The sequence below is a fragment of the Rattus norvegicus genome, chromosome X, assembly GCF_021556685.1.
Source record: "Rattus norvegicus strain SHRSP/BbbUtx chromosome X, alternate assembly SHRSP_T2T, whole genome shotgun sequence".
In the NCBI taxonomy this organism is placed as follows: Eukaryota; Metazoa; Chordata; class Mammalia; order Rodentia; family Muridae; genus Rattus; species Rattus norvegicus.
Genome location: NC_141554.1, coordinates 41,508,480 through 41,529,931, shown reverse-complemented (window position 1 = coordinate 41,529,931; position 21,452 = coordinate 41,508,480). Strand labels below are relative to the sequence as shown.

Here is a 21,452-nt window from a genome sequence, read left to right as displayed (position 1 = left end):
TTATTTAATAATTTCTACAATGACTACAAATTGACACATTGGCTCAAAACTTAAAAAGCTGCTTTTGTGGGTAGATGGAAATAGAGGATTCTATATATTTCTTGCCATTCTGAGGAGGTACCTCTGATGTTTCTCATTTGGACAAAGTTTATGATTTCAATTTTTTTTCATTATATTCTGACTCCTACAACGATCTAATGTTTCACTGTCAATGTGCAAGAAATATCTGTGTAGCAGCCTCTCTAAATCTGCAGAATGCAAGAATTCATGGCTGCCTTCAAGTCACCGCAAACCAAGTCACCTCAGTAAACAGCAGCTACTCACACATTTCTATACTTTGCATAACGAGTATAAGATAAACGTCTGGAATATAATAATGTAGATGATACAATGACTTTGAAAAATCAAACTTTACATATTAGAAAAAAGACATTAGGGGTTGGGGATTTAGCTCAGCGGTAGAGCGCTTGCCTAGTGAGCGCAAGGCCCTGGGTTCGGTCCCCAGCTCCGGGAAAAAAAGAAAAAAGAAAAAAGACATTAGCAGCTCCTATGTGAGAATTGTGATAATTTTTTAAATTTCACAAATACTATATATGAGTCAGAAATAAAATACTGCAGTGAGGATTAAAAATGCTGTGACAGGAAGGGAGGAGTGTGCATTGCATAGCTTAGGATTCCATTGTGCAATGAACAGCAGGATAACTACTGCCAGACGGATTCCATTTTGGATTTTAGCAAAGCCTCTTACCCGGAGCCCATGGAAACGAGGATTACTGTAGAAGAGCTTCATCTGCTCAGACGGAAGTGGTCCTAGCACCTTCTGAATAGTAAAGAGTTGGTCAATTTCACTTTCCCCAGGAAATAAGGGCTGTCCATCACTGAGCTCTCCAAGAATACAGCCCACTGACCACATGTCCACTGACTTTCCATAGGGGGCTCTGAAAAGCAAAAGAAAAGATGGTCTTAGCAATTGAAGACACAAAATGGTTTAATAATTCCCAACTTATGGTGGACCAACTCAAGACTTAAAGCATGCATGCACTTAAGGAATTTAAAAGGGCTGCTAGCAAAAGGAGGACTGCCAATAAGGAATTAGAGCTATACAAGCAAACATTCAGAACACAAGTCCATAACCGACACTCATAAAGAAATCAGTATATATCTTGAACATGAATGGCTTTAATAAACCCTAATGTAGTGTACATTTTGGATGAGAGCACCTCACTTAAGGAAAGGAATGTTCTCAGGAAATGTATTTTCTCAAATAATTATCCTTCTAGCTTGCTAAGAATCAAAATTTATATCCATTTTTTGAGTTTTAGTCTGGTACAATGTGCCATTGCTCTGTGTAATTTAAACAAATACTGAATGTTATTTAACTTCTGACTGTTTAGTATCACAATTTCCAACAGCTGAGTTACTTAATTAGAACTGGACATTCTATGAGGCATTCTGATAGCTCATTCTCTCAAATCAGGTTTTAATGTTCTTAGGAGTTTGTAGTTCTCTTTCAGTAGAGAGCTTCAGAGTCTGCTACAAAGAGAGCCTGCTACAAATGGAAGCCAAAAATGAAAATCTAAGCCTCCCCTAAAGAGCCTTAGAGTTCAGTATCTAAAGCCTAGAGCAAAATTATTTATGATAGTTTATTAAACAAAAACTATATATACAGTTTCAAAAATAAATAATCCAAGCCTTCAAATGGAAACTGAAATAAAATATATGAAAAATAATCGTAATCTCAAATGAAATTCTAGAATGCCTTTATGATAATAAAAAATTTAAACTAAGCACTGCTAGCATACAGAATATACTTAGGTTAATAAGTTACTGCAACAATAACTCAGTACTTCATTTATCTTATTTCCTTCCCACAAAAAAGCAATCTAAAACCACATGGAAAGTGCATTTAGACATTTTTGATAGCTTTCTGAGCAATGAAACATACTGATTTTTAAAACATTTGAGATAAAGAAAACTTGTCCTATGGTACTGGATTAAAAAAACCTATGGAAAAACCTCACACATTCATGACAAGCTATTTTAATCCTATCACCTAATTTGAATATTTTATGCAGCTGAAAGTATTTTTGGATATCAAGGACAAAGTCCTTGGAATGTATAAACATGTAGACTCTTAATATAAAATCAAATATCAATTTCAGTAAAATTGTTACACACATAATATGGTACTTAAACTAGACCATGACAATGAGCTCAAGTTGGCTGTGCTCAGCTCTATTTTTAGCAACTGTCAAACATTTCTAAACACAACCTCAGTTTTCCAATGGGTACTGTTAGAGAACAGATGTTCTCTAAAGACTCATAATAAAGTTATTCTCACACTACCCTCCATGGGACTATTTTATAGGAAAAAAAAAACATATTTTAGCCAGGGGGTGGGGGTGGCATACACCTTTAATCCCAGCACTTAAGAGGCTGAAAGCTGCAATCTCTGTGAGTTAGAGGGCAGCCAGGTCTACAAAGTAAGTTCTAAGACAGCCAGAGTTGTTATGCAGTGAAACCCTACCTCAAGAACAAACAAAACCAAAACCAAAACACATTTTCAAGACTCTTTCTACCATACTTGAGCTCTTGGTTGCAGTTCTAAGAACGATTTACTTCCTACTCATTTCTTCATTGGCAACTAGTGTCCAGTAAATTCAAATTCCAAATCCCTCAGAGAAATATAATACAGCACAATGAATCTACAAAGATACTCAGGAGAAATGCAGATAGAAATAAAGAACCGAACAACACTAGACCCAAGATCAGAAATTAGAAGAAGCCGGTTCAGTGAGTAACATGTTTGCTATGTAAGCATGAGAACATTAGTTTGGATCCCCAACACCCACAGGAAAATATGGGTCTTGCAGTAGATACTTGTAATGCCAGCACTGGGAAGCAAAGACAAAAGGATCCTGGAAGGCTCACTGGCCAGCCAGTCTAGCCAACCAAATGAGCTCCAGGTTCGGCAAAAGACCTTATCTCAAAGAAATAAGGAGAACAATAGAGGAAGAAACCCAGTGTCAAACTCTGATCTTTCCATATGCACTCATGGTGGTATGTGGGTACACATGTACATGTGCATGCACGCGCGCGCACACACACACACACACACACACACACACAAATTAGTGTAGAAATCTAAAGCTTGGTCCATTTAAATGATGATTGACTCAACATAATTTATTTTGCAGGATAAGGCCAACTTTTGATTTAAGAGGAGGGTTGGGAGGGGAACACCCATAAGGAAGGGGAGGGGGGAGGGGGATGTTTGCCCGGAAACCGGGAAAGGGAATAACACTCGAAATGTATATAAGAAATACTCAAGTTAATAAAAAAAAGATTTTTTTAAACACCAATAATTTTATTGACTCTAGACTATCAATAAATCAAGAACTGCATCAGGCTGTGGCAGGCAAACAATAGAAAATGAATACCTAACATCCAATAACCTCTCAACTGGTACTACTAGTGTTATTCATAAGACTGAAACTTACATTGCTATTACACAAAAGGTGTCATATTCTACCAGACACATGCATGTTCCATAAGTGATATGTGGTAAAACTTACAAATTTGTGTAGCTTTCATTATTTATCAACATGACTACTTTTATTTGTTTATTTGAGTATGTTTTTGTTCTGTTGTTGGGCTTCAAGGAAGGAACTATGAGTGAAAAATGAGAACACCCTAGGATAGGTAGAAATGAGAAAAACCTAGAATAAGGAGAAAATTATTAATCCGAGTATATGATGGAGATGCAGACTTCAGGCTCCTTCTTGGGCTAGAAAGCTAAAATGTATTTAAAAAGAACATCTTCAGAAGATTTTCTCGCATTAACAGATGAGCGACAGGACAGTAAAAGTGGAGAGGTGAGCAAGTGTAGAAATGTCACTGAAAAAATCAGCAATGTAGGTTTAATAGGAATAGCCATTTATCATCCAACAAGATTTACACTGTTTAGAAGAAAGCTGATAATTGCTTCGGTATTTACCCTGTGTCTAGCAAAGTGGCTGAACAGAAACTTAAGTATGTATTTAATGTACCAATAGATAAGCCAGCATGTTAAACTGTCCCCCTGTAATTCATCTTTAATACTTCTCTTTATCAGGGCATAGGATTTTGTTTTCTCTATACTTTGAATTATAGTTCGGTCATGAGACACGCCTTGGTCACTAAGGCAAATGTCATACGAATAGGACCTTAGAAAGCATCTTTGCTTTAGGGCTAAACGTCCTGATACATAGAATTCTCCTATCAATTTTGGAAACTTGAACTAGCTTACTGACAGGTAAGGCCTGATGGATTCATGATGGTCTGCCAGGGGCTAAGAGAATGGCTCTGTTGGTAAAATGCATGACTTACAAAAAATAAGAACCTGAATTCATTCAGTCTCTAGAATCCACAGAAAAATGTCAGGCATGTAATCCCAGCACTGCAGAGGCAGAGAGATCAGACTCCCTGGCGTTCACTGTCCAGGGCACCTAGCCTAACTGATGGATTGCAGGCCAGAGAGAGACCCTGTCTCAAAAAAGTGACTGGATGCCCGAGGAATGATGATCTGGCTTCTATATGCACATACACACACAACCCCCCAAACATACACGCATGCATACAGAGAAAAACTAAAGTCTATCAGACACCAGCTGAAGTTCTCTCCATCAAGCTGCTGACCCACTAGCTACCACTGAGAGAGGACACTCCACTGAACTCAAGCTACAGTTACTCAGAACTGGGATAAATGAAATGAAGCTTGTTTCATAGCATCAAGAACTTAGATGTCTTTTTTTCTTTCATAGTGAATATGCAACTAATATATGTAAGCAAGCAGAGTTCTATTTTCCTTAAGTGATCCCAATGGAAATTATGAAAAAAACAATAAGTGTCACTCTACTTCAGAAAGATAACTTACCCAAGTAGCAGTTCTGGAGATCGGTACCACCGAGTAGCCACGTATTCTGTGTAATTAGCATTGTTTCCTTCTGAGAGATTCCGAGCAAAACCTGAAAGAATAGCAATTTCCTGTTGGCCAAATATTTCATCTGTAGTTATATTTTAAAACAATATCAAAAGAACACAATGACTAATATTTAAAGGACTGTTTATTAAGAGTATCTTTATTTGAAGTAGTTAATAGTGTTTATATGTTAAAGCACAGGATGGATTTGCTACAAGCCCAATCTTTATGCTAAAGATATCCATGTTTTCAAATTCACCCTGTGGTGTTGGAAGCATTCAGACCATATTTTCAAATAGGCTCATTTTAGGAGTAAAATTAAGTACCCACCAGGCCAGAAGTCAGTCACACCTGCATTAGGTCTGCTATGTGAGGCCTACATTGTATTTGTCTATTTACTGCCGCTGAGCAGTTCCAGTCATTTTGTAAACAATTAACAGTTGGCACTGCTAGAAGCAAGTGGGCTGAACATTATTCTTAGCCCTTAATGTTGTAGAAGCAACTTAGGGGCATCTTAATTATCTTACAGACACTAGCATTATTTTTGTCTCTCACTCTCTCCAAAGGTTTAGGACTACAAAATGAAGCAGTAAGATAAATTAATTACTCATGTAACTCACCAACTGTCATAAAGGTTCACCATCGGGGTTATACAGAACTAAAACATTAAAACTGGAGGAAAAATTGAGCTTCGTGAGAAATTACTGTTTCTTGTATTTTTTTTTTTTTTGGTTGTGAGCCTGGTCTTTAATGACTGAAACATCTTTACAGCTCAAAATTGTGTTTCTTAAAGTGAAACAATTAAAAAAAAACAGCAAAAGACAAAGCCCCTGACTTCAGCTAATCAAGTCTTCTCACTGAAGCATTTGTTGAATAACAATGTGCACTTCTGAACGGGGCTCTTCAAGCCAGACAAAGGAGTTGCCTCTCTGCCAGAGAAGGCAATTAATTAGGAAGTCCTTGATGGGAGCCACAGGACACAGAACACCACATATAGCGCTGCCAGGAAGAACTTCCTGACCAAAGAAATAGTTCTGGAGAAACAGTACTCTTTTCCTCTTAATATTAATCATTCCGCAGGCATTTCTTTTGTATTTATATTTGCTTTATAATCTTCAGTCACCTTGGACCTTAATGTAGTCATGGAGGCATAGTAAGAAGAATCCCAAGGACACAGAGTCTACCAACACTTTGGGAGGTAATCATAATTACAGACAGGAATTCATAAATAGAAAAGATCCCTGGAAACCAGCAGGGGTCAGAAAAGGGGAGTGAGGGACACTGAGTTACAGGCAGTTCCGAGCTGCCTTGTGGGTGCTGGAAATCGAACCTTGGTCTTTTGCAAAAGCAACAAGTACTCTTAACCACTGAGCCATCTCTCCAGTTTCCAATAACATTCTAAAGAGTTGTCATATTTACCATACAGAGTAGTTAAAAGGTTAATTTTAAAAGCTGATGGCTGGGACTACACTTGGTTGGTAGTCTCTGCCTAGCATGCAGGTATAAACCGAGTGTGGTGGCACATGATCAGAATCCCCGCACTCAGGAGGATCAGAAGTGTAAGGACATCCTTAGCTACACAGGGATTAAGAGGCCAGTCTGGGATATATGAGATTCCATTTTAAAATAAAATAATTTAAATAATTAAATCAACTGTTGAGTACTAAAGATAACTGAAAATTTGATTATAGTTCTCTAGTTCTGCTTCATTTCATAAATGCTCCTTTCCAACATATTTCATTGAGCCATGACCTAAACACTATTAACTCAAGGTTTCAGAACTTTTCTAAATTATTTAAAATATATAACAGCATTTAAAATATTACCTCCATGAGAAACAATACAGATTTTCACTAGGAATATGATCTTAGGAGTTTTTCTATATATTCAAGGAATAAGAATATTATATACCAATTACCAATTTCATTTATTAAACATTTAACAGGAACAAATAGAAGAACAGAAGTACTCTAAAATGGCTTTGACCTTATAGATATAACCACTCTATACCTACCATATATAACTGTGAATATATACGGGCATATATCTAGTAGTTATGACTAAATGTAGGACATTTTCTATCAATATTTAAAATATTTTATCTTACTCAACCCAGGAATCTATATTGATGGCTCAAAGAAAACTCCAATTCTGAGGTAATTTGGTACATTACTTTTTTCCATTTTTATTAAATTGGGTATTTCTTATTTATACCTTTCCCGGTTTCCTGTCCATCAGCCTCCTAACTCCTCCCTCTCCCCTACTATATGGGTGTTCCCCTTCCCATTCACCCCCCATTACCGCCCTCTTCCCAATAATCCTGTTCACTGGGGTGGTACATTACTCTTACACAAAAAGCAAGTATCTGCTTCAAACTACTTTCCATTAGACAAATAACTGAATAATTTGTTAAAGTTGTAGACAATATACCATTCAACAACCAACAACGAGGAAGCAAAGCTATCTCAGCCATCACCTGGTAGCATATGACTCAACTGAATGACCTTCTGTTAATTTAAATGGAAACATAAAATTACTTTTACTATACCCTTAAAAGATACCCATGTGTTATGTTAAATTAATACTCTCAATTTCTTTTTAACTCACCAAAGTCACACAGTTTCAGGACATCATTGTGGCTGATTAAGAGATTTTCAGGCTTTATATCTAGAATACCAAGATCAAGAAACAGTAAGTAAGAATGTTCGGTGTTCTGCTGATTGACACGTGTAGCATTACAATGGCTTCTGGGTAAAATCATTTGAGTAGGCTTGCCTAGAAAACTGCACTGTACAGAAGAGCGAGACGTGCGATGCTGCTACATAAAACTTTCAATTCATTTCTTGTTAAGAGACATGCAGACCACAATTACCAAGAAGAGCCCTAAGACTCAAAACCTTGCTCTCCCTTTCTCTGCTAAAGCTATAACCTACAACTTGTTGAGGAATTTTTAAATGATTAAATTTAGATTAATATATTTCAAGGAATTATTTTTGCTACAGAAAACATTGACAATACAAAATTTTGGAGACTAAACCTCAAATTTTATATCTATATGCTATCTTCAAAATATACATACCAGTAGTTAAATAGCATAATATAAATATTGTATTTTTTATAAAAATAAAAGTTGCTCTGTATAATTCCCATATCCACATAATTTAGCTTTTCCATGTAGTTCATAATTAAAACAACATTTAATATTGAGGTTATGCTAATGAGCCAATTGAGATTTCCATTTTTTTCTAATAGATCATGTAAAGATGTGATAGGAATTGAGGAGCAGAAATTTGCAAAATATGAAGTTGAGCTATTCCACTGAGAGGCATCTTTCAATTGTATTTGTTGAGATGGGGTCTCATATATCTGAGACTGCCCCCAACTCCTATGTAGTCAAAGTGGCCCTGAATTCCCAATCCTCCTATCCCTAGCTCCCAAATGCTGAGAGTACAATTACAACTTTATTTTAGAGTACCAAAGCTGCTAACTATAAGGTGTAGGGGAAAGTGAGGAGAGTACAGTGGAATGCACAGATCTCCCAATCACAGAAGTATGTTTTCTAATCAGGTAGACTGAACCAAAGGTCTTACACATGCTAGACAAGGACTCTACCATTTGCAGCCCCAGCCTAGAATCGTTATTTCCTACCATTAATCAGCTATACATTTAATCAAAGCACAGTCTCATAGTGGAAATTCATCTAACTCGGCTCCTCATTAACATGCTAAAGTGCAACATGGGCTACTTTTAGAGCCATCACCTTAGACACTAAGTAGCCAGTTAACCTGGGAATTTATCTATGATATCTACTATCTTGATAACATGGTAACTATGAGCGTCAAATAGTAGAAGTTCAAAATCTTCATAATACCTCTCAGGTATTCTTAAAAGTAAGACTAGTTTAACGGTGATCATCCTTGTACATTTGTACAGATAAATTTAATATGATGATAATAGTAGTAATAATAATAACAATCATCAGCACTGCACCAGTATCACAGTACAAAGATAATTTAGACAAGAAGTAGATACACCAATATTTTCTGATAAAAATTTTAGCTTTATTATTGTATCAAATTGCATCCCAGTGCTGTAAAACTTCATAGTGTAAGTAAGCTTATTAGAAAACAAATACCAGAGTCAAAATGACACAGAGCAAATAATTTTCCTTATTGCTGAAACTACTGACTTTGTGGTCCCCCCAAGAAAGAGTACTATATTTAGAGAAGTATAGTCATGACCCATGCAAGGCTAATTATCCCTCCTTTGACCTACAGGAAAGGTCCCCTTTTCACCAACAAACAGCAAAATTCAGGAGGTAAAGATATACACTAGACTTAAGACCATTATAAAGCCTGGTTTTGAGTTGGTTCACATTCCCTAGTCTCTCTTTAAGACTCAAAGGCTATGGAAACTGTCCTTTTGCTACTCCATTCCACCCAGAATAAACTTCAAAATGTGCATCTACTAACTCACTAGTTATCGCTACAGTTTATAGAAGACTTGGTTGTACAAATAGAGATGTCACCACCATTGCCAAATAAACTCGCATGCTGCCCTTTGTTGGCGATAGGAGACCTGAAGAGCAAAGGGCTTCTTAGATCTTTTACTTTCAAGATATGCTTAACTTAGATAGGCATATTCTTAAAGCGGCAAATCTTTAATTTTAGCCAAATGATTTAGTTTTTTCCCATTTCAACAGTCTATACTGACCTCTGTGGACAATGTCGTTCTTGTGGCACCAGTGGATGGCTTTGATTAGTTGGTAGATATAGCTTTTAACCTTTTCAGGTGGAACTCCGTTTGGCATCTCTTCCAGCAATTCAAGCATATTCTGGAAGCAACACAAAGCCATTCATCTTCAAAATGTGGCAAGCCCATAAATTATGTACTACTAATCTTTAGCACCTTAGATAATGACTCATCCAATATACAGCCTGCATTCTTCATGTTCTGAATTTAATCTACAACTTAGCTTATGGTAGATCGGGAGAGTGTATTAAAGAAAAGTTTTACTTTATGAGAAATTACGTTTTTATTACTCCTTATGGCTGCGTCTAATACTGAGAAGGAGGGCGAGAGGGAAGACAGGGAGAGGAGAGGAGGGAAGAACAGAGGTTTCTTTATGGTTAATTTCTACATTTGGTATAAACATTAAAACAGGCTAGAAAAATATTGAGGGTCAGTGAGCTAGCTCAGCAGGTAGAGGTACTGGCTGCCTAATGATGCAGACCTCACAACAGGAGAGCGAGCCTGAAACTCCTGTGAAGGTGGAAGGTAGTAAGGTAATAACTCAACAAAAGTTTCCTCTGACTGCTACATGTGCACTGGGCAACACACACACACACACACACACACACACACACACACACACACACACACACAAGAAATTAAAGAAGAAAATAGTTTCAAAGAAACAGACAAATCTTTAACAATCCAAAGGAGTTCATCTGGAGTCAGAGACTACTTTTGTACAAAGTCATGCAGGTAAGTCGAGCACCATGATGCAGTTCTGTCATTCCGGCATTAGAAGACATTACATAGTGAGACCCCGTCTACAAAATCAACAGGCATGCTAAGGGGCTCAAGAGATGGCTGCGCAGTTACTGCCTGTTCTTCCAGAGGTCCTGAGTTTAATACCCAGCACCTACATGTGCCTCGCAATCATCTATAATGGGATCCAAGTACGTCTTCAGATGTGCATGGAGATATAGACAGATAGACAGACAGACAGACAGACAGACAGACACAGACAGATATATTTAAAAGAAATGCTGAGCTAGTCCCTTAGTCAGTCTCACTTGCATTACCACATTAACCAAAGATTTTCCACCTCTTTTTCAAAGCCCAATCAGTAAGGCTCACAGTACAACCTTAGCTAATTGTTTGAAGGTTTGTAACCTGGGGATAAACAGAGGCTCAGATGCTGCTCATAGCCTCAAGAGGTCACACCGCCTTCAGCACGATGCTCAGCTATTTGCCTTTCTCACTACTGGCATTTACACCAATGGTGCACAGCAACAATGGCCAAATTGCTGGAACATTAACATGAATCAAGGCAATGGAATCTTTGAGCCTACCGACCCTTGCTACTCCATCAAAAAAGGAACAAAAGAGCCGTTAGCGATGCATTTGATGAAGCAGTAGAAATTGTTTACATGCTGTAATAGTTAAATTTTAATTGTCAAGTTGACATAATGGGAAAGGAGTCTCAGTGAGGGGTTGCCTAGATCTGGTTGGCCTGTGAGCAGGTCTGTGCAGGATAGTCATGGCGGCCTTCATTGATGTGGAAGAAAGACCTAGCTGGAAAGCGTGTGGCACTATTTCTGGGTTTGGGGCTCTGACCTGTACAAAAAGCAGAGGGCTAGCTGAGCACTTAGCATGCACGCATTCGTTTCTCTCCGTTCCAGACTGCGGACATGATAAGACTAGTTGCTGCACTGACAGTGTATAACCTAGACTTGCAAGCTAAAATAACCCTCTTGGTCCTCTAAGTTGCTTTTTCTCAGGAGATGTTGTCGCAGCAACATGAATGAAACCGGGACACATGGGATTTTTGTTGTTGTTGTTTAAGAAATCTCCATGTCCACTGAAGAATCTAGAGTCCTGCTGCACACCTGCCATCTAAACCATGGCCGCTGTCCTCACTGAGCGCAGATATGGAGGCTGCACTAGCCACTTCTTGTGCTGTGCCATTTTCTCTTTTAAAGAACTGAGGCGCAATCCATTTATGTTACCCTTATGAGGCTTGTTGTTATTTGTTGTTTTAGGTTTGCACTGCCGGGGAAGCATCCTACCACTGGCTTCCAACTCCAGCTGCCAACAGTTTTACGCTGCTCAGCTTCGTCTAATATGAGAAACGTTCCTAGATAAAACCCCCATAGAAGTTGCGAAGGCTTCCCAACAATCAATATAATTAAATATCATTATCAACCAGTGAAATAAGGTTTCTTTAAAAAGAGAGTTGCTGTGCACATGTAAATCGTGTTTAATAGTTTGGAAATGCACAACAAAAGAGAGCCACAAAATGCATGTCAACGGTGAGAGACATGCATAAAGCACTGGGAAGGAACAGGTGCTGCCACTGATAAGCTTAAATACTGACAGGTTTTGCACGGAGCCTGCTCTCTCGTGTCTGGAGCCTTCGCTTCCTTTTAAAGATGCATTTAAGGGGAATGTGGTACGCAACAAAGACCAATAGGAGCTTTAATCAGAAGATCCATATGCAAAACACCTCAGCCAATCTCTATAGAGGATGCGATGTATATTTATGGTTTCGGTTGAAATGTCAAAAGAATGTTTTCAGCTTTTAAAAAAAACCTCATATGCTAATTGTGCTTTTTTCAATTAACAGATATGTAGGAGATGCCAAGAACACAGAGGCATAGAAGGGCTGAATAGTACAGAAAAGATGGTGCTCTCTCAGTTCACGTTCTACTCAATGTTCCTAAGTGGCAGAGATACAATTCCCCTCCACAGTCACTTTGCCTTACTCTGTAGGGAATACAATTTTCAACCAGAGATTTAAATACTCAGAATGACAGGTACTTTTCTTCTCTGCCTTGCAGCCAAGTGTGACCATGTCACTAAATACTAGCTAACTGGATGTGACAGCTTGGGTTGACACTACAGACAAGGGAGCAGAGATCTACCTTTCAGTCCTGTGCTAGCTCCAGTTATATACGTTTGTGAGGAAGAAAGAAATTCCTATTTTGTTTAAGGCATGGCAATTGTGAGTCTCAGTTAACAACTACCCATCTTGTTTGAGCATCTTTCTCCTTATATTCCTGAGACTCACTGTTTTGTTTTAAAAGAGACTGCCAGGCACTGCCACTGGTGGACATGTGCAATAGTTAACTTCCATTCAAGAATCACAGGGGCAGAGAAAGGAGCCCAGGCCTCAGTATCAGAAGACTGTAATACGGGCTGCAGCACTGTCATTTGTGAGCAGAAAGATCTCAGGCATGTCAAATTGTTTCTCCCACAGAACACGAATACACAGAGGAGATAGCTGTGTTTGAGATATACTAAAGTGTTATTTATCACAAACCACCATCACGAAGACAACGGAAATCAAAAAGATCGAGTGAAATACTACATGGGACAAATTTCATTGCTAGTGAAAGCTGAAAACTGCACACATTATTTGTGATAACTAGAAAAATAAACATAATCTGATTTCTTTCTATAATCCTATTACAGCAATATTTTCTTAATACGATGACTTTTTAAAATTTTGCTTTGATAGGAAAATACCAAAACTAACACACAAAAACAGATTTTGGAGAAGTAGCATATAATAACTGATTTAAAATGACAGAATCTTTACTGGCTATGTTAAACACGTTAAGGGGAAGCCCCAGGCCCAGCAGTAGATTGCCAACACCAACAAACTCAATGGGATTTTTGCCCTATATTGCTTTGGCCACATTTTTTGTCTTACTGGTCTTTTGCTTGTAAATTATGGTTTCCGATTTTATATTTTTATGGGTCTTGTTTTTGTATATTGTGTGTATGTGCACATTCCTTCTTTTTAAAATTCTATTGTTCCTGTTAGTGTTTGACTGGTTGTTTTTTAAAGAGAGGGAGAAAAGTCATGGAGTTGGGTGGATAGGGAGGTGGGGAGGAGCTGGGAGGAGTCAGGAGAGGAAACACTCATGACTAGAACATTTTATAAAAATATTTTTAATAAAGATATATTAGAAATAGAATAAGAGTCTTGCATATTTTAAATTGTATTAGTAAGCATTATTTTGTGCTGTTAATTTAAAAAATACTGTATAAATGGTGAAGTCAAAGTCATATGACCAGTCAGTCTTCTTAAAACCATCGGTTTTCTTTGTTTTGTTTTGTTTTCTGTGTTGTATGTCATAATAAATAACAGGGGATTGACCTACAGCAAAGAGAAGACTCTCCAGTTTAATTTGTGTTGCCCATGGGCACATCAGAAGCCACCTATTCACACAGCAACAAAACCTTCCAAAAGCTCCTCTGGTTCCAGCTTCTCTTTACGTAAGCAACTAAAACCAGCTGCTCCAAGTCAGCTGTTCTTTAAGGAATCCTGAGTCAGTTAACCTTTTGCCCCTACGTCACAACACAACAGCTTCAGGCCTCACCTTAGAATCCCCTGAAGAAAGCTAGAATGCTGGCAGTTCTTGAAAGACTGCTTCTGCTTTATTATTCATTCATCATCCTAGGTCTGATGGAAGGACCCAGCTGCTGCTTGCCAGGACTGATGGTACCTCTACCATCCGTTATCATGCTATCCATTCACCTATTTCTCCCACAGAGATTTTGTTCACGTTTAATTGAAATAAAAATAATCTAAAAAACCACTTGTACATAGATTCTAAGACTTCAGAAGCCATACCACTATGCTGTTTAAACAAGAGCATCTGAATGCATCGAACTTGTACAAAAATCCCGAAATCTATTTCAGGATATCTAATGACTGTGGAAGGTATTTTCATACCCTCAGATTATGAGTACATTGATAGGGCATACTAACACTACATTCTTCAATCATGTCAGAAACATCAGAAAAATAAGGTGAGGCTGCCTATTGGCTATTCATAACTTACTTTCTCAACATATTCAAACACCAGGTATAGTTTTCCTCTCCGACGAAAAGCTTCCTTCAGCTCCACAATGTTTTCCTGCTTGAGAGTGCGAAGCATTTTAAGCTCTCGTAAAGTCGTCTCCTTGACTTCTTCATTTTCTAGAACACAGGCAACGGTGAAGAGGGAAAATGAAAGAAAGCTTTCAAAAGTTCCGTTCAAAGAATTTTAAGACCACTGACAACATCTACTTAAGAGGTCTACAGACAGAAGAATATTAACACATTTTCATGGTGAGAGAAAGAAAACAAGCAGACAAAAAAACTTAAAGAAAAGGCTTAGTCGAATCTGGTAGTACAGACCTATAGTAATCCCAGCACTCAGGAGGTTGAGGCTGGGGGATGGTAAGGTCCAGGTCAGCCTGTGCTATAAGGTACCAAAGAGCCCAAAACAAATCAAACAACAGAAAGGTTTCCTTGACTACATCAAACCCATTTTTTTTGCTTGCATTTCATTTTATTTTTGTTGTATCAAACTATAGATTTACAGACATAGCAAAGGAATTCACCATCATTTTGGCTCTACCATTCTGTGTTGGGGAAGAAAATATTTAAGAGAGTTATGAGAACCAACCCCATCAATGTGTGGAGGAGGCTTTGTGTCCAGTATGTGTAGCAGTTCATGTCCTAAGGTTAACTTCAAGTTTTGTCTTCAAAGAGTACTTCATTCTTCAGGTTTGCTTGCAGATCACTGCGGTGAGCACAGGTTGTGCACTAGGTCTTCCCGATGCAGTTCATGGCCAACTCATAGGAAATTCTTAAGAGCATCTTATTCCTCTGAACAGAAGCTGCTGTGGGTTCCTGCTGCCTTCCCATGGCATGTCCATCTGTCCATCACAGATGGTATAGCTGTTCTGGGATGGAGATCTTATGCTGTAAAAGCATCTGCCCTTCCATACCATCAATTTCACTTGTGACATCCTCCACGGGCAGGGACACAAGACAGAAGCTACATTAATGGTAATGGATTAATAGGCAGGCCGGCAAGAAGCTAGGATTTCACTTTAAATGTCTACTTATGATAGCTTAAGAGGTAACTGAGAAAATCTGAGTAGCGTGTTTTTAATATGTATGCTCAAGAATGCAGGTTCATAATTCCCAAATCCCTAGTTGAAAAACTAAACCCCTTCTAAGTTTGTGACAAATTCATTCAGAGGGAACACGGAATTGATATGAGACTATTTATGTTCTTTGTTTAACCCACTTAATATGAATATTCATAGTCTAGGCTATAGAAATATGCCTTGATTACAGAGTGCTATGTAGAGTGCCATATTTCCATTCTAAAACTTCAAAATGATGAATTCTAAAACACATTTGGCCTCAGGCTTTGGTTAGGGGCCAGAATCCAGGCTTGTTGAGATTATGTTGCAGGGACCTCAATTACAGGCATGTCTTTAAGTCTGATGAGAAAGAAACTGGAAGTTCTTGGACAAAGACAAGAATACCTAAGGCTTTGAAGAAAATATGCTTTCTACCAAAGGCCCCCAAAAGGGAAAAAGATGACTGGGGTTTGTGCTGAGGGAAGGGAAAGATTCTAAATGCAGAATAAGGATTGCTTATTAGCCGACTTTCTGTCCAGCCCACACATTCAGCCCCCTTCCAAAATGTGTTTAAAGAGGTTGGTAGAAACAGGTCTTTGTGGAACTTGTGGATCTATGACAACCAGGAAACAAAATCAATGCTTCTTTGTGACTTGGTTACATGAACCAGGCACTCTTCCACCAAAAAACTGTTGGAGGTTGCTGGAACACATGTTAGTAAAGATGTGGATGTACCTGTGCAGAAATGCACAAGGGCAACAGTAGCAGAAGCAGTGACCCACGCCTGTGTGAGGGGAAAGACCTGGCCAGTGAATTCCACATGCCAGAGAGGATGGGTGAGGTGCGACTTCAGGACGTCCTGAGAGAATTGTAAAGGGGTGAAGGGCTAGCTGTTGGTGGCAGTAGTCTTCACTGCTGTTGAGTACTACAGTGGTCCCATATCAGCATGCCAATTTCATGTCCCTTATCTTAATCTTGTAGTTGCAAAAACAGTTCTAAGCCCTGTCAGCACAGGGCCTTTCCACCTCTCTTGAGTCCAGTACGTTCCGTCTTCTACCCTGGCTCTTGACAGCACTAATTCTTTCAGGTTTTTCTTGTTTTGTTGTAAACTTTCATTCCTCAAGGGGGCTTTCCAGACCTTAAAATAAGGTCCCATCCAATTCCTTATCATAACATACAGGGCTTTCTTCTCACAGAACATATCATGGAAGAAACTTTATTCAATCTATTCAATGAGCTTATGTTTTGACTCCAACATATTACATAAGGTCAAGTATGAAATTTCCTGGTTATAGAATCAGAAAGCACTCAACAAGTTGTGAATTTAGATACATTTCACACTTTGGACTTTTGCGTTTTGATTGAGGCTGCTTACCGCTTAAGCTCTTTTGTCCATTATACATTCGACTTTGCAGAACTGGGAATAATCACAAGGTCCTGTAACGAATGCTTGAGCTGGGCCCAGGAAGAGATCTTTGTACATATATGCCTGCTCTCCCCAACTTCAGATGTGGGAAGCAGGTAAGAGGTGGCCAACAACATAGGCACTCTGTCTTCTCAATTCTGAGTGGAGTACTTTGAATTTTTCTTTCGAAAACTTTGAAAGGGCTTGTTATAAGGCAATGTAGAAAACAGAATTTATTTCCCCTTACTCATCTCTGACCCTGAATGTTTGTGGAATATGAAAAATGGGGAATCCAGAAAACTAATCGTGCTTACGGTCAACAGTGTGTATATCTACATACAAAATTCTTCAGAGGCCCAATAACCTACACTGGAGCCGAGCACAAAGTTACTAAGGAGATACAGCTGGTGTTCCCTCTAATCAAATGCTTGCGTACACTTGGATTTCAAAAGCAAGCAAAGACAGTGGTGTGTATTATTATCAACTTCATTGTGCTAATAGATAAAGTGGCCTTGGTATGTAGTCAAAATAGCAATGACGGAAGGAACACTGGACTAAAACTGTGGAGATCTAGACCTTGGATTCTGCCTTTTAAGAAATGTATTCAGCAACATGCAACTCTGAGCAAGGCATTTGCATTTTCATGGGTAAATAAACCTAAAAATTTATGATTTTTTTCATTAAGGTAGTTCTGATTATAAACTTTTCATCAGTAAATAAAGCTAATAATCTGTGACTTTTTTTCTGCCATTGACGTCTTTCTGGTTTTAAGTCTAGACTTTAACAGCTGAGCCCTAGCTGTCTATCCAGCCAAAGTCTTTCTGATTATAAACTTAAGCCTCACTGAATTTTAGTAGCTGATAAAATATATCCTTCCTAAATACTAGCTCCACCTAACAGTGGAGTTATGAAAACATAATGGCTATATTCTAAATATTTATAAAGAAAGGAAGAAGAGAAGTAATTCTTTAAAAAGAAGCACACAGCGAAGCAGGTTGATGGCTACTTGGGAGGCTGTACCAGGAAGATTCCAAATTCAAGGCCAGCCAGGACAATGTCCTGAAACACTGTCTTTAAACAAAAAAGTAAAAAGAGGGCCTGGGATAATACTTTCTGAGCAAGTGCAAGTCCTAGGTTCAATTCTCAGGAACACACGCAGACACACACACACACACACACACACACACACACACACACACACACGCACACACGGAAGGGTGGGGATTTGAGGGACACACAATAACATCACTTCGGGTGTAGGTGCCAACACCACCTCATCTGAGCTGCCTTTTAAGAAAACGAGGCTCTTTGTGCCAGCCATAAGTAATCAGCTGAGCATTAAGACTGTAATGACTGGGAACAGGCAAGAAGTGAAGTGTTTAATTCCCAGAGTGGCAGCACAGTAAGTACTTATCATTACTTGGAACATCCTAATTTTGTTTCTGTATTTTGAGGTTGCTAGCCTACCCTATACTGGATGGTGAAATGTAAGGAAGGAAAGGATGAGAAGATGGAGAAGAGTAATGCACATTCCCCAACAAAGCAACGAAGCACTGGAAGTCATAGTGCACTGCAGAAAACAAGCATCCTCCACTCACCCCTTCCCAAACCACCACTAGTTAAGATAACCCTTGTGTACTACCTGTGTTCATTTCTCCAGTTCATAAATAATCAACAGCTATAAAGGATAGCTAATTTTCTCAGGGGTCATGTACTCAGAGTCACATTCAACCTCACATTCTAGGTTGAACAGAGGGACTTAGGTGGTATGGTATATTAGAGTGAGGTTGGAGAGTGAGTCCCAACACCTACATTGATGTTTGTAACATATCAGATTCAGCTATCTGGCTTGTTGCTAACACCACACAGCCAAAGAGCATAATAGGGCTCTTGTCAGTGAAGGTCCTGGGCCTGCATTTTAGTCACAGTTAAACACATACCAGATCCTCACCTATAAACCGGGGACTGACTGAAGTTATATTGGTTTATTCCAAAGGCCTCTTCTACTTCTAAAAGTCAATGTTTCTACACTTGTTTATGACCATGCTAACCAATCTCATTCTTAGACACTGCTGAAGAAAGCCAAAAACAATGATTCACAGCTATAATCCTAGCACTTAAAAGGCTGAGGCAGGAGGACTGCTACAAGTTCAAAGCCATCTTTGGCTAAACTAAGTTTGGGGCTAGCCTACACTACACAGTAAGATCATTTTTTTTCAAAATATAGAGAGGAGGGAAGAAGGAGGGAGAGGGAAAGAAAGAGAGGGAGGGCAGAGTTCAAAGGGGAGAGGGAGAGGGAGAGAGAGAGGGGGAGGTTAGTAGATTGATTGACTGAATATATGAAACTTTAATTTCAGGCTATCTTGGGCTACATACCAATATCATATCTCAAGCAAAACCAAAGCAGCACTGGAGGGGTTGCTAAGGACACGAGCAACTCTGGCAAAGTTCTATGCAGTCAGTATACAATCCACCCTGCCCAGGACAAAGTGACAGCAACAAAAAGAATACACAGTAAGAACAAACAAAACCCTGGCCTACTTCTACAGGCTTACCACTGAGTCAAGTTAACACACCTAAAAATCAAGAGATTCACTAAAATAAAAGATAGCAGGTTTTTAAGAAGAAAGCTCACAGGAGCAAAATAAATTCAAAGATAAGTCAGTGATGAAAAGAAAAATCTAAAGATCAGCAGAAACTATTGTAACCCTATTTTTAAAGAACCGTGGGCTTGGAAAAGAAATCCAGGAATAGCTGTAACCTACTTTATGAAACCACAAACCTGACATCTTTGTAGAGCCAAAGAGGCCCCCAAAACAGACTTATAAATGGATATAATGAAAAAGAAAAGTCAATCCATCCTTGAACGAAACCATAGGGTACCATGTTTGATTCTGGTTGCCCTGATTGAAGACAGGACAGCAGCAGCAGGGCAATCAATGTGACCACAGAGGTTTGAATGGTGACGCCACTGTTTTATGTACCAAAAAAAGATGAAGACCTTCAATTTTTAGAGATGAAGGACAAGTTAAAGAACAGAGAAATTTTATGAAATCACAAAAAGTGCAAAATGTTGCCAAATCTTACAAGAATTCCTGAGGTTTGAAAGAGATCTGGTTTGGGCAGAAAAGCAAGTATGACAGTACCAGGAGTAGCCAGTGCTACAGCTCAGATAATCAAGGCTGGACATTTTTATTTCAAGGCCTCTCTTGTCCAGAATTCAGGCTCTTGAAGTTTAGAATTCATGAATTCTCGTTTTATAGCATTATGCAAACTAAGAGACCAGTATAGAATTTTCTAGTCTCTAGGTAAAAATAAGAGTGGAATCAACTGGAGGAAAGACTATAGGATTAACTAAACATTTCATAATAATTAAAGATATAAATTATGTTCATTTCAGAAGAAAAACTTTTATAAGAAACAAGCAACATGAAAGAAAATGCTCCCCCTTTTATTTGATATAAAAGCAGAGAAATGACCTAACATCATCAAACACCCCAATGAAACATGTATGACTACACAGCTCACTGGAGGCAGCCATGTACTGAAGCTCAGTGGTGAGCAGAGAGAAGTTTTCATTCCTCAAAGAAAGATAACAGTAAAAAGAATTAAAAGGAGGATCAAAATATAAATAAAAAATTCTGACTACATGTTTCCTTAACATAAAGGTTTAGTAGAGAGTATTTTTCATTGCTACTATTCAAAAACTACCTAGTTTAAATTGCTACTGCTGGATTCGTCAATAAATTTTGTTTATGTCTCTATATAAGAATGATGACCCAGGGCCAATGAGACAGCCTCAGGGGGTGAAGGGGTTGCTTCTAAGATTTGGTGACCTGAGTTTGATCCCTAGGACCCACAAGATGAAAGGAGAAAATTGATACCCACAGTTGTCCTCTGATCTCCAGATACTGGATATGTCACATGTATTACAACACATATTATAAACAAACAAATGTAAGTAATAATGATGATCTGATGATATTACCATCTGATTATCAAATGTCAAATGTTCAAGACTGCAGTTATAGGAAGGTTAAAGAGAATTTGGCTAAAATACTTATTATACAATCTGGAAACATCATTTAATCAAAGAATCCCCCTTTGAAGTCTGTGGTCATTTTTTATTCACAGAATATCCAAATAATGAACAGAATTAATTCAGTAGAGACCACTGACTTGTTAGGTATTTTATACTTAATTTTCTCTGTGGAAGCATACATAAATAGAGAAATTTATGTCATCATTTAGAGTGTTGTTAAGAATTCTGAGACGCCAGATTTATAATGATATGCCAAAATGTAGAAGTTGTTAAAATAATAAAAGAAAAACCAACAAGGAAATCAGCTCTGATAAAATTTGTTATCAAATTCTTTATAGACAAATGGAGACAGGGAAAGAAGAATGAAACCACGATATCAAGTAAAT

The 21,452-nt window shown here is 38.3% G+C and overlaps 1 protein-coding gene across 4 annotated transcripts in view; it reads right to left on the bottom strand.

The window, feature by feature from the left end:
• Nucleotides 1-21,452, bottom strand: part of Cdkl5 (cyclin-dependent kinase-like 5) — a 223,980-nt gene that overhangs the window by 83,229 nt on the left and 119,299 nt on the right. For all 4 annotated transcript variants that reach the window (NM_001421533.1, XM_087598823.1, XM_087598824.1 and 1 more), the window contains exons 5-9: nt 14,542-14,678; nt 9,674-9,794; nt 7,568-7,627; nt 4,916-5,006; nt 749-938 (exon numbers count right to left, since the gene is read on the bottom strand). In NM_001421533.1, the coding sequence (NP_001408462.1) occupies nt 749-938; nt 4,916-5,006; nt 7,568-7,627; nt 9,674-9,794; nt 14,542-14,678 (599 nt within the window). The remainder of the gene's footprint in view (nt 1-748; nt 939-4,915; nt 5,007-7,567; nt 7,628-9,673; nt 9,795-14,541; nt 14,679-21,452) is intronic.